At 37.4% G+C, this 18476-nt stretch overlaps 1 protein-coding gene across 3 annotated transcripts in view; it reads left to right on the forward strand.

The window, feature by feature from the left end:
• LOC108978498 (vacuolar protein sorting-associated protein 13A) overlaps positions 1–17838 on the forward strand; it is a 27634-nt gene extending 9796 nt beyond the window's left edge. For 2 of the 3 annotated variants that reach the window (XM_018948820.1, XM_018948819.1), the window contains exons 3-36: positions 1241–1327; positions 2063–2260; positions 2333–2692; positions 2761–2982; positions 3050–3186; positions 3267–3501; positions 3571–3847; positions 5041–5620; positions 5681–6378; positions 6484–7129; positions 7204–7359; positions 7425–7773; positions 7836–7981; positions 8496–8793; positions 8866–9153; positions 9296–9451; positions 9523–10053; positions 10199–11019; positions 11094–11252; positions 11318–11476; positions 11536–11964; positions 12031–12158; positions 12226–12517; positions 12597–12734; positions 12807–12947; positions 13018–13316; positions 13375–13595; positions 13844–13992; positions 14066–14887; positions 14947–15047; positions 15128–15266; positions 15331–15614; positions 15685–15823; positions 16411–16614. In XM_018948820.1, coding sequence (XP_018804365.1) covers positions 1241–1327; positions 2063–2260; positions 2333–2692; positions 2761–2982; positions 3050–3186; positions 3267–3501; positions 3571–3847; positions 5041–5620; positions 5681–6378; positions 6484–7129; positions 7204–7359; positions 7425–7773; positions 7836–7981; positions 8496–8793; positions 8866–9153; positions 9296–9451; positions 9523–10053; positions 10199–11019; positions 11094–11252; positions 11318–11476; positions 11536–11964; positions 12031–12158; positions 12226–12517; positions 12597–12734; positions 12807–12947; positions 13018–13316; positions 13375–13595; positions 13844–13992; positions 14066–14887; positions 14947–15047; positions 15128–15266; positions 15331–15614; positions 15685–15823; positions 16411–16614 — 9989 coding nt within the window. Of the gene's footprint in view, positions 1–1240; positions 1328–2062; positions 2261–2332; positions 2693–2760; positions 2983–3049; positions 3187–3266; positions 3502–3570; positions 3848–5040; positions 5621–5680; positions 6379–6483; positions 7130–7203; positions 7360–7424; positions 7774–7835; positions 7982–8495; positions 8794–8865; positions 9154–9295; positions 9452–9522; positions 10054–10198; positions 11020–11093; positions 11253–11317; positions 11477–11535; positions 11965–12030; positions 12159–12225; positions 12518–12596; positions 12735–12806; positions 12948–13017; positions 13317–13374; positions 13596–13843; positions 13993–14065; positions 14888–14946; positions 15048–15127; positions 15267–15330; positions 15615–15684; positions 15824–16410 lie in introns of all 3 variants that reach the window. The other variant, XM_018948821.1, reaches the window with a different exon arrangement.
• Positions 17839–18476: the final 638 nt, after the last annotated feature.

Genomic DNA, 18476 nt, shown 5'->3' on the forward strand with positions numbered 1-18476 from the left:
TCATTAAATAGAAAAAAAGTTATTTAATTTTTTTTAGCGGCTTTCATCAGCCACCCTGTATGTCATACAATGAAATGTATTGCATGTATTGCGTGACATTTAAATATTAACGGACAATTGCCCTGTCACAAATTAAATAAGAATAAACCACCGGGGATGTTTCATTATTACGGCACATTTTTAACAKATTAATTAGGTAAATTGTTGTAACAAGAAACATTTTACAGCAGTGTATGACTATATGTACGTCTATGAGTCATTTGAAAGTAATATTTGAACTTTTTGCAAATAATCAAAGTTGATAGCTGTTTGTACCGAAAATCACTCATTACATTATGATAAAAACCTTTTGTAAACTATATAATTAACCGATTGAACATTAAGTCATATAATATATAATATTAATATTCAATACGAATACAAGTGTAAAAATATTTATTGCTAATTACCTTCTCATGGAAGTTGTTTGTCTGTCTACTATATGGCAAATTGATGGGTATACTCTTATTTTGATAACGACACAAACTAGCGAACCGGTAGATATAACATACGTGAGTACGAATACACAAATAGATATATTCAAAACATTTTTTCGACACTCTTAAACAAAATAGAGTTTTTTAATACAATAAATATACACATTCAAATTTCTAGCTTGTGATTTTCATCATTATTTTGCTTTCTAAAACTTGAATGCCACGAAAACCGTATCATAATTTATTTGCATAATAAATATGTATTGCCACCTTATGTCCAAATCCAATAAAAAACTGTTTAAGCCTCCAGGTACCGAATATTTGGATATCGGTACCTAGCCCCCATATAACTAATATCAGCATTTTTGAACATCCGACTGACCTTACTCCATATGTACATATGTATGTACATACGACGTGACGTGAAGTTCAGAGATGATTTGGCATATTATAGTTGACATGATAATAGTTAATAGATAAAATCGGGTCTATACTACCCTACCYATTTGTATAATGATTTTYGTTTTYCAACCAAACCTTTTGTCKAATATRTTGGTCAGTGTATGCGCTATAACTACTTTGATTCCGATCCGCTGGTTGGCGTTTTGCACCTTAAGGTATTTCCCTGGCTTTGATTCTTGTAAGTTGCAAGAGTATAAATGGCTGCGCTCGAGCTCCGCTCTTCCTTACTTGTTTTATATATTATTACTCATATTGTATGTATTTGTTTACCAAAAGTAAATAAAATTTGTTTCTCTTTGCAGGCGATGTGGTTCTACATAATCTAAAGGTTAAAGAAAATGCCCTCGATGAGGTCGATCTACCAGTGCAGCTCGTCTACGGTTTCCTCGGTAAGTAAAAATATATTTCTAGTAATATGTGATTTAGCGGAATATTCGTTGAAAAATTATTGCATTTTTAATAAAAAAATGAGGCTAATTTTTTGTTCTAAACCTTCTGATATATATTTTTTATAAATTAAAAAAAAAAATTGTTTTAGTACTTAAAAAATAAAATACTTAAGAAAACGTGAATTATAATGTGCACGTTTTTAAATAGGAGATCGAAATGACTATTATGTGCCGAGAGTAAATATGTTTCAAAAAAGTATTCCAACGCCAGTTTTAGTATAGTTGAAGTTTTATCCATAATTCATTTTAACACATGATTTTTCAAATTATTCAAACCGAAACAAAACCAAAGCTAGCAAAGTTCTTAACGACGTTGAAAACTAAGAAAAGAGCTCTACAATTTSATTTGGTTAACCTACAATGCAATAAATGACTCTCAATTTGTAGTTTTTGTAACATAGTGTAATTATTTGTTCTGATATTTATGCGCAATTATCAGCTTAACTTGTGTGTGAAAATTTCTATTTATTCTGTTTGCCTATTTACAAATAAGGAGGGTAATAAATTAGACATATTTTTTAGGTATGTAAATAAATTTTTAAGAAATCAAATTAACCCTCCATAAAACAATTAATTCGATTAAAAATTTGCCAAACTACCAAACAGTGTCGGTAATATTAAAGGAATTAAATTTTGTTGTATTTTAAAAACCCTATAATTGACTTATTCGAACAGGTAAGCTGGTCTTAAAGATACCATGGAAGAATCTCTACAGCCAACCGGTGATCGCGCAGATCGAAGATCTATATATGCTWGTTGCACCCAAACAGACAGTACAATACGATGCTGAGAAAGAGGAAAAATATGAATTGCAAGTCAAGCAAGCGGCGCTCAAAGCGTTGGAGGAKGCACACAAAAAGGAATTGATGAAAAGTATGTAAATAATGATGTAAATTAATAAAAAACTAAAATTTGCATTTTTAAACAACAATTATTTTCTTGCAGATGAAGCCAAACCGGATGCTACTTTCTCCGAGAAGTTAACGGCACAAATTGTCAACAATCTACAAGTGAAGATATCGAATATACATATACGTTACGAAGATGCTTCAACGACGGGTGAAAATTTCGCGCTCGGTGTGACTCTACATGATCTTGAGCTATATACGACAGATGASAACTGGGAAAAATGCTACCTAACGCAGCAAGTGAGTCGTGTCTTYAAAATCGCCAATCTCGACTCTTTGTCTGCGTACATGAACTGCAGAACAAATATGTACTCGGCGCTATCCAAAGAGGAGTTGGCTGAARTTTTTCGCAAAAATATCGCACAAAAGGATACGGCGCCAAACGATTATAATTACGGTGCGAACTAAGACACATTTAATGCTTTAAAAAATGTTTTTTTTTTAATAACTTTGCCTTTTCGACAGTGGTCGGACCGATTTCGGTAATGGGGAAATTACAGTTAAATATGAATCCYGAATACGATACGCCAGCATTTGTGATACCAAAGATCGATTTGGCCTTAGAAATGCAAAAGCTGCGCGTCGGCTTAACGAGCACACAATTCCAGGAAGCTATAAAATTGGGGGAATCCATGAATCGTATGCAATTGGGTGTGCGCTATAGAAAATATCGACCGTTCAATACGCGTAAGCGAGATTTTTGTATAWGTTTAGAAATTTTTTACAAAATTTAAGCGTTGAATTTATTTTATAGCTTATAAGAAACACTACCGCGAGTGGTGGAAGTTCGCCATAAAGTGCATATTAGAGGAAGACATCAAAAAGCGCAATAGGGAATGGACTTGGGAGCACATTAAGGAGCATCGACAACTGTGCAATACATATGCGGAGGTAAAAATAGTTTTTAATATGATTGATGGCAAGAATTATGCTATAAGACGTGCCCAAATTTTTCCGCTTTTTCTCCACAGAGTTTCAAAGAAAAGGAACTATCTAAAAAGCCACCTGCCAGTCTTACCGAAACGTGTAACTTGCTCGAACAGAAGTTAGATCTTTTCAATTTGGTCTTGATACGTAAGCGTGTACAAATCGAGGTGGATAAAATCCGCAAGGATGAAGAAACACGACAATCCCAAAAGAGCGGTTGGTTTGGCGGCTGGTTTGGTGGCGGTCAAAAAACGGAAGATGGCGAAAGCAACGATATTGGTATAGTGCCAGCTATTTATGAGTTTATTTTTTTTTATTAATAAAATATTTGGATTTATTACACTTCAGTTAAAAAAYTGGAAGCTGCTATGACACCAGACGAAAAGTCGAAGCTATACGATGCTATCGGCTATCAAGAGGGCACGCCRCCGCCCGATATGCCAGTGCAATATGAGGCAATAAAAATGCAATTTAAATTGTTAGCACTGGAAGTGGGCCTCTATGATGATAGCGAAGTGGTTGGTAGAGAAAGCTTCACTCTGGAGCAACTTAAAACGCTTATGCTTTTGAATTTCTCGATGACAACTTGCAACTTAACACAACGTCCCGGTGGCAATGCTTTAAGGTAAGTTAATATATATTTTTTTAGCATATATTAATTTCTAACAAGAATAATAGTTAACGTCGGTTGCACCGAACACATACACAACAAATACATCCAGAGTCGAGATTGATGAAGCAGTCCTTATGAGAACTCTATGCTAGTATAGTTTGATCGATCAGTCCTTATGAGAGCTCTATGGTATAGTAGYCCGATATGAAAAAAAAWATTGAGAGATTATACCGTTACCTTGGGCAAGCACCCATGTCGAATTTCGTTAAGTTATCTTGTTATCTTGTCAGATACAAAAGTTTCCCATACATGGGCTGGATTTTGATAAATCGGTTTTTATGGGAGCTGTATGCTGCAGTAGTCCGATCTAAACAATTTCTTCGTAGATTATACCGTTAYTTTCGACAATTATCCATGCCAAATGTCATGAAGAGATTTTGTAAAATACAAAAGTTTCACATACAAGGACCCAAGTTTGATCGATCAGTCCTTATGAGAGCTCTATGGTATAGTAGTCCAATACGAAAAAAAAATTCAGAGATTATGCCGTTGCTTTGTATAATTATCCAGGTCGAATTTCGTGAGAAAATATTGTCAAATACAAAAGTTTCCCATACAAGGACTTGGTTTTGATCGATCAGTTCTGATGGGAGCTATATGCTATAGTAGTTGGATTTGAAATTTTTTTTTCGAACTTTGTATCGTTGTCTTAAACAATAATCCACGCCAAGTTTTGGGACAATATATTGTCAGATTTAATAGTTGTCCTTACATGGACTGGATTYTTACATTTCAGTTCTTATGGTGGCTATATGCTATAGTGGTTCGATCTGACAAATTTCTGTAAAGATTATACCGCTGCCTTGGGCAATTAGCTATGCCAAATATCTTGAAGATATATTGTCAAATAAAAAAGATTTTCATACAAGGACGAGATTTTGATCGTCAAGTTTGTATGACAGCTATATGCTATAGTAATCGGATGTCGATGCTTCCAAACAATAAGTAGCTTCTTGCGAAGAAAAGTACGTACGTGTGACTTGTTTGCGARCATGGCTAAATCGACTCCACTCGTGCTGATCGTTAATATAAAAAAATGGATAGTGCCTCCGACGTTTCCTAACAGGTGTTTAAAACTTTCTGACAAACTTCATATTCATATAAATATATTCTATTAAATTTTTTAATATTCTTCATTTTGTTAGCGTCACTGTGGGCATGCATGAAATCAAGCTGCTAGGCTTGCACCAAGATAACATAGCACCAGTTTTGATCGAATCGAAAACAACCGATGAATTGAATTTACTTGACGTATTCTTCGAGACCAATCCGCTCGACAAGAAGTGCGATCAACGTATACGAGTGTCGGCGCGTCCATTGCAAGTCGTCTATGATGCCGACACGATTATACGACTAGCAAAGGTATTTACACCGCCCAAAGCGAATTTATCCGAATTGGAGTTTGCCGCCACTGAACGCATGGCCAACTTCAAAGAGCGCTCAGCCACTGGTCTACAATATATGATCGACTCGAAATCTGTGCTGGAGATAGATATACAATTTATGCCCAACATTATCATTGTACCGAGCAATGGCAAATACAATCCGAATTGTAATGATAATTCGCTAATTGTTATAACATTGGGTAAGTTCATCGTTTCGTCGAAACCGCACAATGTTTCGTCGAGCGAYCTGATCGATATGCTGGAAGATACCAAAATCTCGATATCAAGCGTATTGGAACGTGCCTACGATCAAATACAAGTCAGCATTGCCGACATACAGGTTGGTTATAACTTTGAAATTTTATTTGCTCGACATATTACTAACAGCTCTCACTTGCAGATGGTTGTAGCTAGGCCAGGTGAAGATTGGCAGAATACGCTAGCCTCAGCTGTACAATCTGATATGCATATACTACGTCCCACATCCGTACTATGCAATGTATGCTTATGCGCTGTCGACGATGACCCCCGTTTGCCRAAGATGAAAATCGAAATTGAGTTACCTTCGATTGCTTTGAATATAACCGAAGATCGCATGTTCGATGCTTTACGCGTTGCCACAAGCATACCATTGCCGGAGAGTGAAACAGCACAACCATCATCCATTACGAGAGCTATAAGCACAGCCTCCTCGAAATTATCATTGGCAAGTTTCTTGACACAAGAGAAGAAGGCGAAGAAGAAGGCAGAGAAAGTCGATCTTTCCGCGGAGATTGTACAATATACGAATTTGGAATTGATATTTACATTAAAAGAATTTACCGTTGCGCTSAATAAATCTGTACCCATTAAAGAGCCGCATTTAAGTGAGAGTAAAAATTTGACTATCGAATCGCCGATAGACTCAACGACAGAATCACCGCAAGATTCGAATGCTTTCGGTACACCTGTGGAAGAAATGCCGAATGATATTGTGCTTGATAAAATTGAGAGTTGCACCTCAACGACTTGTACTGTTGAAACCATATTGTCGTTCCATGTGCTTGAGCTGGGCGTGAAAATGTACCAACGCACCTATGAAATGGTGGTGGAAGCTAAGTAAGTAGTGGTTCTTTCAGAAAGTGGATTTCAATTAAACACACTCCAAAAAGCAATGAAGAATAAATGTAATAAATTGTCTCTACTCTACCTTTAATCTTTCAGTTTGGGCGCTGTCAACTTAAAACGTCATGGCACTGCCGAAAGTGCTCAATATCAGTTGAATATTATTGATACGCCGAGATTTTCTAAAGAACTCCAATATTTGCTCACCGTCTCATATGTCATGGCACAACGCACTTCGCCCGAATTCTTCACCAAATATAATGCTACAGAGCAATTGATCAACATTAACTTTTCCACATTGAATATAACTCTACATCAAGAAGTGTTATTGCAATTACTCGAACTAGCCGATTCCATACAACGTAAATTGGATACTGTACTCAAGACGTCAACATCAGCCGATAACACACCCAAAGATCGTGTGGGCAATGCTGGTGACACCGGAATCCTCAGTAAACTTGCTGTTATTGCTGAAGAGGGTGAAGAGGACGATGTGCTAACTGCTTTGGCGCCTGCTAAAAACCGKCCACGCCAAGGAAAGGTGGTGGACAGCATACAAGTTCACGTAAAGGCGAAATTGGAACAAGTGTCGTTGCTGCTGACATGTCACAAACGGCCTTTGGCTTCAATGCAAGTGCAACATTTTGATGCGAACGTAATTTTAAAGTCGTCGTACACGGAGTTGAATTTGCGCTTGAAGGATATCGTAGTCACAGATTTGAATCCTTTGACGAAGCATAGTGGTGTAAGTCTTTTTATTAGTGCAAAAGTTAAACACTCAATTTTTCATACATTTATTTAATGGTTTTATTTCTTCAGATACTTTCCATTGTCGGCGATAATGCGCTCGAGTGTCAGGTGATCAAGTTTAATTTAGACGAAACCTCCAACTACAATTCGGACGACATGCGCATAACCGTGTCAATTGGCGGCATGAAAATCGTCTTCCTCAACTGGTTTGTCACCGGCGTTTTGGTATGTGCTGTTTACCGCTCCATTTATCACTGTTTATACATAATTGTATCTCATATTTCTTTCAGAGCTTCCTTAATAATTTCCAAGCTGCTCAAGCGGCGCTTGCTCAAGCCAGTGCCGCCGCTGCGGATGCCGCTAAACAAAACGCTATGGTGGCCTATGAAACTGCATCGCGCATGAAGCTCGATATCAAAGTTAAAGCACCCGTTATTATTGTACCGATGGATTCGCAAAGTTTCAATGCCATCGTGCTTGATCTTGGCTTTCTCTCATTAAATAATATAACWACTGAAGTTGAGGTACCAACCGACAGTAGGCGTGCTGTGCTCGATGAAATTAAATTGGAGCTAAAAAATATGCGTTTAGCAAAGGCTGCCATTTTATTAGATCAGGGCCGTAGATCGTCAGTCGATAGTAAGTTTTATATGCGTAAATGTGGGGTTAAAAAATATAACTGTTTTTTTGTTTTATTATAGCTGTCGATATGGCTTACGGCATTAAGTCGCATTTGAATATTTTGGATCCAGTTAGTTGTGCTTTAATCGTTAAACGCAACTTATCCAGTACTTGGTATAAAGAGGTGCCGGAAATGGACATTTCGGGACATTTGAAATCCATTGAGGTAATATTTATWCACAGAACGGGGTATGTTAAGTTWGYCACKAAGTWTGTAACACAAAGTTGAGAACTTCGGGGACTCTATAAAACATTTACATAAATTATCAGCATGACGAGCTCAGTTAATTTAGCTATGTCTGTTTGTTTRTATATATGCGAGTTTTTGAGATATGAATCGGAAATTCGCACACATTCCTTTCTCCTCAAGAATCGGAACCGCTTAYATCAGACTACTGTGGCATGTAACTATAGCAACGCCAGACAAAAATGCGGGTCCGTTCAAAGATCAAAGTGTAGATCTTTTTTTTTTTGTTGTTGTTGTTCTGCCAAGATGACAGTCCTTGAGCGGATAAAAATCCGGGTCGGTTCCGGTTGGGAATAGAGAGATATTTTTGTACMSTTTTATGATATAAGAAATACCRCTGTGAAGCGATGCAGGAGGAGTAAACTTTTTTCATGTTTAAATTAAAAATTATATGCAATAATTAAAATATACATTTTCTTGTATAAAAATGCAGTTTAATCTATTTATGGAAGATTACGCTGTTATAATGGCAATATTGAATCGTAATTTGAGTGAAGGCGCCGACGAATTTCCACCCGTCGAAGAACCCGAACGTCCACAAACACCAAAATCGCCGGATTTACGTGCACATGACTCTAAAGGCGATGTGGATTCGGCGACTGGCAGCAACACAGCTAAACGTAAAGTGTCGACTCTCGTAAGTGCCACTAATACGCCACAAAAGAGCACGGTGCATGTRCAAATGAAATTCAATTTCCTATTCGACGGTGTGGTCATCAATTTGCTTTTAAGTAAGTCTGCTAACTTAAATAATATACAATGCGTAATATATATAAAATTTGCGAACTTTTTTCTACACACAGACAACGAAGAGGGCTTAGCTCGTTTTGGCTTATACTTTCTCTCACTGAAGGGCAACAAATTGGTGAATGGCACGCTTAATACCTCCATTGTGYTATGCAATATACAAATCGATGACACACGGAAATCAAATCAAAGTCCAATTAAGAAATATTTATGTCGCAAAGATTGGAATGAAAGTCAATTGCATAAGCAAACCGAACCAACAGCCGATATGATAGATGTTTGTAAGACCGAGCTGAATTATATGTTGGACTTAACGGCCAGCATAAAGGAGGATGATATTTTTGGTAAGAAAAATATTGTTTGTAAATTTATTGGTATAAAAATTGCGGTTATTATTGCCGATCTGCATGCAAGAGCGCTTAACATAGCTAATAAAATAGCTACTGGAATTGTAATAAGTCCACATTTTTTTTCTTTTTTCAACAGCCGAAGTGCGCGTCAGCAGTTTTGATTTGATTTTATGCGTCGACTACCTTTTGAAATTAGCCGATTTCTTTAAACTACCCGAAGACACCGAAGCGGTAAATACGCTTAAAAAACCAGAACTAAAATCGCCAACTACTCCTGTTGCAACAAATATAGGTAAAACCTTCATAAAAATTAAAGTTTTCTAGCCAAAACAATTACATATACTCTTTCTTAATAATTTACAGCCTCAACGTCCACGTTAAAGGCAACGTCGAGTGCGACTTCCGCCCAAAGTGCCGCTGCTAATAACAAAAAAATGAATTTAATCCTACATATCGAAGAACCGGACATAATCTTAGTGGAAAATCTGGAGGATATGAATTCCAATGCCATTATATTCAATGTACAGGCGCAGCTAAATTATCGCGCTATTGGCGAGAGGCAGAATATCAATGGACAAATCGATTCGTTGAAAATGTATATGTGTTCATTTATGCCAGAGCGCCGTGAAGCGACGCGGCATTACATATTGCACCCATGTATGATAAGTTTGCACGGMTCTACGCCGGAAGAGGAGGGCTTACATGTTAGCTTGAAGCTGAGTGAGATTATGTTGAATGTCTCGCCAGCCACCATCGAACTGTTGAATAAAGCTATGCGCAGTATAAGCGCCGAAAATGCACAGAAGGAGACGAATCAAAGGCTCGAAACTAATTACAAACAACTGTGGTTAGAAGAACGACTACAGGAGAAACGCTATTGGTTCCTGAGAGCTGGTAGGTTCATTATATTATATATATATAACCTGAACATTGTCATTATTATATGTATGTAGATTCGGCGCAACAGAAGTTAATATTTTTGCTTATTTTCTATTAAATTTACTGTTATTTAATAATATTCTTCCTTTTCGTGCCTCAGACCGTGCTGTTGAGGCGCTGGAGTACATTGAAAGTCATATAACAACGGAAACACAAAGGCGCAAAACTGAAAGATGTGTTGTTGAAGTTCCTAATATCACAATTGTCATCGAAACGGGTATCGGTTACTATACCAAGCCGCTGATAACAGTTGATACACGCTTGAATGCGATCATAAGTGACTGGAGTGATGATCTAAAAATACGTGGCTCACTTACATTGAACACCAACTATTACAATGAGTCCTTAGCCGTGTGGGAGCCCATTATTGAAATGAATGAACACATTAATCGCAATGGCGAGCAAGAGTATCTGCCTTGGGAACTAACCTACAAAGTGGATATAATAAATCAGAAGAACGAAAACGATAACGAAGAGGAGCAAGATGAAGAAGAGGAGTTGGGCAAAGTAACACAAATTGCCATACATTCAGATGAGGATCTGCAATTTACAGTTACCAAGTCATGCTTAGATCTTTTAAGCGTGCTAGGTGAGGCCTTCTCACAGGCCATACAAATTGAGGGTCTCACCAAACCCGAAGTTGTAGCACCTTACGTCGTAGAGAATGATACGGGCTTCGATATTTCCATAAACTTTAGGCGTGGCATATTTACGCTGCACGAATGTCACTCGCCCAAAGCAACGGTGGGTACTAACTTGAATAGTTCCTTAGTATTCGCTGCTGAGGATGCGGATGCAAACTTTTCACCAGATCAAGTAAAGGATTGCACGATTTCGCCTGGCGGACGCGCCTATTTGCAAACCAAAGATTTGTCTACAATCACCAATGAAGAAGACGAAGAATATAACTTATATGTGCAGGTAAATTGAAGACAAATGAAGTGCTGTAGATAAGGAATTGAAATAATTATTTGTGTGAATTACTTTATCTACAGGTGGGTGGCATCGATAAAGAGGTTGTGCTGCCCGTATCCAAATCGGATCAACGCTATTTCCCCTTATATCGCGGCTCGAATCAAGATCCGTGGGGTATAGTGTCGGAGGTGCGCTCCGAATATGGCACCACAAAAATCAATATACACGGCGTGGTCAAGGTGTGTATGAATTCGTTTACTTTAATGACAAATAATTATGTAATGAACTTTTTATTGTCTCCTAGGTACACAATCACTTCACCACTACTCTGCTTATACATCGTTATAAACAAGGTGTGGGTAGAGAAAAAATTTTGGTAGGCAAGGTGTCACCCGGACAAGTCTTTCATGTGCCGTTGCACGCTATTTACGCAGATATTAAGGACTTGCATTTCAGCTTGGAGGTAAGCTCATTTTCGAGTTCCGTATTTTTCCATCTAATATTATATTTTTTCTACTCAAGGGGTACAACATGTCTGTGCAAGGCATTAAATGGAATGACTGTCCCACTGATCTTGATTATTCAAGGCAATTACAATGTGATCCTTTGGATACCTTCGAAACATTCTACATTAATGTGAAACGTGTTAAAACCGAGATCTTCCATGAGCACAGTGACAAATATACCATACTAAGCGCCTATTATACGCTGCATTTGCGTCCACCGGTATATCTCTGCAATGCATTGCCTATTAGTATTAGTGTCTCGGTAGCCGGTTGCAGCGTACGTAGCGCGGAAAGTGAGAATGTTGAGAAGAGTGCAACGAGCGCAGTCAAGGAAGATATGTTGGATTATGGTGAGAAAGAGGTGGCACCGGGCGACGTGCTGCATTTGCCAACGGTGAAATTAAGTAGCAAATCACGTGAAAATCGAAGTTTCCTTGTCGTGCGGGTGGGTTTTTGTGCATTATATTGTCCTTCGTATGATTTTATTTAATTAAATATGTGTTTTCTACAGCTAATCCAATACTTGGAGAAGGATTGGTCTTGTACCACCGAAATATCTGAAGATCACAATGATATGGCTACCTGGCGCTTTAGTTCCTACGACTCTGAGGCGAAAATGGATATGGATTTATGCGTTCGGTAACTTTTATTCTTTGTCAGCATACCCTAATGTTATTAATTTCAACATATATTTATTATAATTTAGTTTCGAAGATCGTCGTGGCGCCTTGCAGATATCACTATACAGTCCATTCTGGATGATCAACAAAACCGGCTTGATGCTTAGCTATAAAACTGATGCGGAAACTGTTGATGTACTTTATCATCCACCGGAATATGATGGTCCGATCTTGTTCTCTTTCCGTGAGAAATTCTTCTTTGACAAAAAAGCTGCCACAATACGTGTCGATAATGGTGAATGGAGTAATAAAATACCGCTGGACGTGGCCGGTTCAATGGGTGCTGTTACTTGCAAGTCCAAAGACACGCCATATCAAGTGAGTAGCGCGTTTAAAAAACTAACCTCTAAGCAAATGCGCTTATTTAACGATACAAAAATGTTCCTTTCACTTTTAGATTGGCGTACACAATCATTTAACCTATAATTCGCTTACGAAAATGATCACATTCATACCATTTTATATTGCTAGTAATAAGTGCTATTTCGAAATAGACCTACAAGAGCAAAGTAGACCGGGTGACCCATGGATAACGGTATGTGTGCATTAGAATGAATTAATTGTTATGCTAATTATGCATAATTTTCTTTACCCAACTCCCATGCAGGTGTTACCCAACTCTTGCACACCACTATGGCCCAAAGACGATGCCGATTTAATGCTTATTGCACGCGTACTTGGTCAATGTACACCGGCTTTCAAGTACTCCGAGGCACAATGTACGTTGCTTAAACTGCCGGGTAACAAGGTACTTACTGGCGATTCCAAAACAATTTCCACTTTAATAAAAAACGTTATTATTTGTCAATATCTTTCAGTACGGTGGCATTAATGTTGATGTGCAGGCCACTGAAGGTGGTGTTTATATCATCTTTAATGAGTTTAATCCCGGCGATGCACCCGGCTTAATCATTAATCATACGAACTTACCAATTGTGTATCAAGAGAAAGATGTTAAAGATAATGTGGTTGTGAAACCGTTAACTAAACTACTGCACGCTTGGTCACATCCATCGGGCGAGAATAGCATTGTCTTTGACTTTGGCGAAACGATTAATGACAAGAGTAAAACTAAAGGCGAGACTGATTTGAGACGTGATCAAATCGGTGAAATGAAGTAAGTGATGCTTGATTTATGGAAATAATATTTTTTTAACACTTTGTTACACTTGTAGAATCAGCGACGGTTCGACTGCTTATTGGGTTACGTTTTTGGACGGTTTGCAGCGTGTTTTGCTTTTCACTAAAGATATTGGTATTGCTAAAAAGCTAGAAGGCAGCGGCACCATACAGAAGATAACACAGTCGGTTGAAATACGCATTCATGGTATTGGCTTTTCCTTGATAAACAATGCGATTAACACAACCATCTTGTATATGGGCATAGCGAGCTCAGGTGAGTGTGTGAAATTTTGTTGTTCTACCCATAGAGGTTATGTGTTAGTGGCATAAAATACCAATTTTTTTACTTTTTATTTTTTTTGATTAAATTTTTTTTTTTTAATTTTTTTTATTTGTTTCTTAATTTTTTGAATTTTTTTCAAATTTTTTTTTAGTTTTGACCATTATCTCGAACTAAATTAACGCATGAAAAAAAAACTTTTTAAGTGTTTAATATTTTTTGCTTCCAATTAAATATTCCAGGTGTTATTTGGGAGCAAAAGAAGGGCGCAAAACACTTCAAGCAGATGAATATACACGAAACCGCAGAGCTGGAAGAGCAGTACCAACAGTATTTGGTGGATCGTAGCGTGAATCTGGTGAAGAAGTACTACATGGATGCCAAACACGAGGTACGGCCACATACGATATACCAAAATTATCAATATTAATAAATCGTAATTTATTTTAATTTAATTATTTCAGATCGATTTCAAACATATGATACTTAAAAAGAATAAAGAGCGTGAAATACATCGCACCTTTTATCCAGGTGTTTGGTTTAAGATGCGCACTTCGCCTTATCAAATGCAGCTACACGCGAAAATCAACAAAATCCAAATTGACAATCAATTAAACGATTATATCTTCCCAGTTGTGTTGGCGCCCATACCACCACCGAAAAGTGTAGCCACGACCACCGTACTGAAGCCATTCATCGAAGTCAGCGTTGTGCAATGGGTGGTGCCGAACTCCACTGTCAAACAATACAAATACGCAACAATGCTTATACAGGAGTTCCATTTCAAAGTGGATTTGATATTCCTCACGGCGCTCGCTGATATGTTCGCTAGCAAAGTGGATGATGTACAAGCGGCGAAACTCTTCAATATGAATGTCGAATCGATAGAGAAGCCATTATCTGATCTAGTCGAGACCCATTCCGCACAGGAGCAAAAGAATTTCTATGATAATTTGCATTTGGGACCGATTAAAATACACGTCAGTTTCTCCATGGCCGGCTCAGATACCACCGCTTTGCCGGGTATACTCTCTACGTTGGTACAGGGTGTCGGCGTTACTTTAACGGATGTTAATGATGTTGTTTTCCGACTCGCATTCTTCGAACGTGAGTATCAGTTCTTCACGCAGCAGCAACTAACTTCGGAGATTACAACACATTATACCGGCCAAGCGTTGAAACAATTGTACGTGCTCGTTTTGGGTTTGGATGTGCTCGGCAATCCTTATGGCTTGGTGGTTGGCCTGAAGAAAGGTGTCGAAGATTTGTTCTATGAACCATTCCAGGTAAATATTCATCACATATTTTGCTATGAATTTGTTGCTAATATGTGCTGCCTCAACAGGGTGCTATACAAGGACCAGGTGAATTTGCGCAGGGTCTGGCGCTCGGTGTTAAATCACTTTTCGGACATACTGTCGGCGGCGCAGCTGGTGCTGTATCGAAGTAAGTGTAATCGCTGCGAATGCTTGGTGGGCCACCATTTTTTTTTTTTAATAACTTATTTCTTTGTTTTACCCTTCCAGGATCACCGGCGCAATGGGCAAAGGTTTGGCTGCACTCACATTCGATGAGGAATATCAGAAGAAGCGTCGCCTGCACATGAATAAGAAACCACAAACATTTTCGGAAGGTATAGCGCGCAGCGGCAAAAGTTTGGTTATGGTGTGTTTTAAATTATATAAATATTAGATAATATGAATTTTAACCATACTTAACCATTCGGCAGGGCTTCGTTGATGGCGTTTCGGGTGTTGTAACCAAACCCGTAGCCGGCGCGCGTGAAGAAGGTGTTGAGGGCTTCTTTAAAGGTGTCGGCAAGGGCGTCATCGGTTTTGTGGCTCAACCGACCGCCGGTGTAGTTGATTTTGCTAGCGGCAGCTTTGGTGCAGTGCGTCGCGCTGCCGAGGGACAACATGATGCAATGCGCCTTCGTGCACCGCGTTACATACATCAGGACAATGTCGTGCGTCCTTATTGTCGTGCCGAGGCGGAGGGCAATCGTGTTTTCAGGTATGTGCCCAAATAAAAGTTAAATAGTTATGTAATTAAAAATTGATATATGTTGAATTTTCTATTACAGAGAAATTGAAAAGGGCAAATATGCTGCCACTGATGTATTTATACACTGTGAGGAGTTAGTACCAAAGCATGAGTACTTTGTCGTATCGAATCATCGCATTATACATGCAACGAAGAATGATCTTTTCGGCACATATACAGTGAGTTGAATTAAAAAATAATTATAGGTTAATAAAAGTTGGGTTAACTAGTAGCCCTTCTTTCTTGCTTACAATTTGTGTGTATTAAGTGTGCCACGAAGCTATGACATCCAGAAAGAGAGGTCGGAAACCCCGTAAAGTATATGTATTATCGGCCGCGTCGATTTATAAATCTCCGTCTGTCTATCTGTCCGTCAAAGTATACGGGAACTAGTAGCTAAGTTTTTGAGATACCGATCTGAAATTTTGCATATATCATAGTCGCCCCAAGAAGTTGTTCATTTGTTGGGACCGCCGATAACGGACCATTATACCACATATGTAGGCGTCATACAAACTTATCGATAAAAATCTAGTCCTAGTATCGAAAACCTCTTTATTTTACTTTTTTTTTTTATCTGAGAAGATATTTTCACGACATTATTATCCAAGGCTACGCCATAATCTCCAGGAATGTTCTGATTCAAACTGATCTTTAAAAATCAAGACAAATACTATGTCTTTTTATACTCTGTAACGGCTTTTCTTTTGTTTACTATTTTTTTTAATATCCTCATTTATGTATATGCCTTCGCTTTCACTTCCAGGTCCAATGGAAATACCGCCTTGAAAACATCGACGTCTTTACGCCCACAGATAAGGGACTGGAAATCAGACTGAAAAAACAAAACAAAAAAGTAATGGGGATGTTTTCAACTAACGAAGTGGTTCGCAAACAAATCACCATAAAGGATTCAAAACGTCGTGATCATTTAATTGAAATACTGGAATCTCAACACAAGAAAGTGTAACCTTTTCTTCCGCTTAATATGCGTCATGTGCGGCAGCCTTAGCTGCTCATCGTCATCACCATACTTACAACATAAATGTTTCAAAATTGGCTGCAAGCTACATAAGCAAGCTGAAGCGCTTTTAGGCTGCAAACGCAACACAAACAACATTAATTTAACATCGATTGAGTGCGCACCGAAATTTTTTTTACTAAAACTAGAGGAAGAAATAAACAATTAAGAGAATTGCTATTTTTAAAATACTAAAGATAAGCATATTGCTGTTTTATAAAAATCAATCACTATGTAATTTTAGTTACTAACTTATAAGCTTTTCTAACGTGTATACGCACTTCATTTAGTTTATCGTTTGAAATTTATTTCCTTTACTTTTTTCAATTAAAATTTTATTTTTATTTTTTTTTTTCTTAATTAATTTTTTTCTTATATTCCGATACTGTTACGTATAATATTGTACACCATCACAGCGCCGGGTATTTTTCTGTGGGGGCGCCTAGGAAATCTTTTCCGTCTTTTATCGTTTTACATAACGAGACTACCTCGTTGTTACTGCTAAAGCAAGAAAAAGCAAACAATAATTTTCCTCTGAATTACTACTATTATTACTTTTTTATACATACTGAATATTTCACAAAAAATATATAATGTACCTAAATACATACATATATACATAGTACATATATTCAATGAAATAGTTAGCATAAATCACTTACATAATTTTGTTACTAAAAATTCAATGAATAAATACAAACGATATTATTGTTGTTGTAGTTACATTTTTACGTTGAAACTTTTTTATAATTGTTAGCAATCGTAACAAGAACAAAACTCAAATGAAAGTGTGACATTTATAGCATAAAAAGTGTGAGCCTTTTCCATGGCATCTTCTTTCATCGATTTCCGAAGGCATAAATAACTCAAAAAAAAAAAAAGAAAATATTTAAATAACTTTCATGCATATATCCATTTTACACCAAAGTATTGCGCTTTTTGGCCGTATGTCTGATCATTTTTGTTTGGTATTCTGGCCTTCAAAGGAAACTCTGTTTTGCTGCGATAGTTGAATAAACAACACAATAATGCATACAATAAATTCACAATATACACTTATAAATGTATTATGTTAATATACATACGATTTTTACACACATATATATATATAAATATATATTTACAATCATATAAATGTTATCTGAAATAAATGTGCGAAAATATTGAAAATAATGAAGTACGGCGGTGCCTTTAAAAGAAAAAGGGGGAGTAAAAGATGATTCAATACAGTGCGACGGAGACCTTTTCGTGATATGGGATTTCTTAAGCAGATTCCTTCAGCAGGTTGCTCAATGTTACTTAAACATTTCGCAAACCTAGCTGTGGATTTTCGTTATGAAACTGAGAAGCCATAACCCGGTACCTAACATATCTTTAATAAGCTAGTGCGGATGTTCGAGCAAGCAAATAACTGCAGCAATATTGCGAAAGTGTTGATTTTCTGCAGATACTCAGCTGATACATATATTGCAACATTTTTGCGTCGAATATGATGCCTTGCCATACTGCCGCAGCGATTGAGACTCGAACATTCCCAGTATTTTATTTTTTCAGGTAGGATTTGGACTCATCAACTGTTTTTTTCAGTTTGGAAAGCGCTTTGGTACTGATCTGCCGGGAGAACATTAAGAATATATCTTTTATATACACAAGCTATATGTATTACCAAAAGTGGGTGACTCCAAATTTCGAATTCCATCAATAAGTTCGGAGTAGATATTGCGGGTCTCATACGATATATTCAGCCCTAATAAAAGCATTATTTTTGCAATTTATTCTGGTAGTAAGGTAAAATCGTGCTTTCTCCTGTC

Source organism: Bactrocera latifrons, unplaced genomic scaffold, assembly GCF_001853355.1.
Source record: "Bactrocera latifrons isolate USDA-ARS-PBARC rearing strain unplaced genomic scaffold, ASM185335v1 scaffold_123, whole genome shotgun sequence".
NCBI lineage: Eukaryota > Metazoa > Arthropoda > Insecta > Diptera > Tephritidae > Bactrocera > Bactrocera latifrons.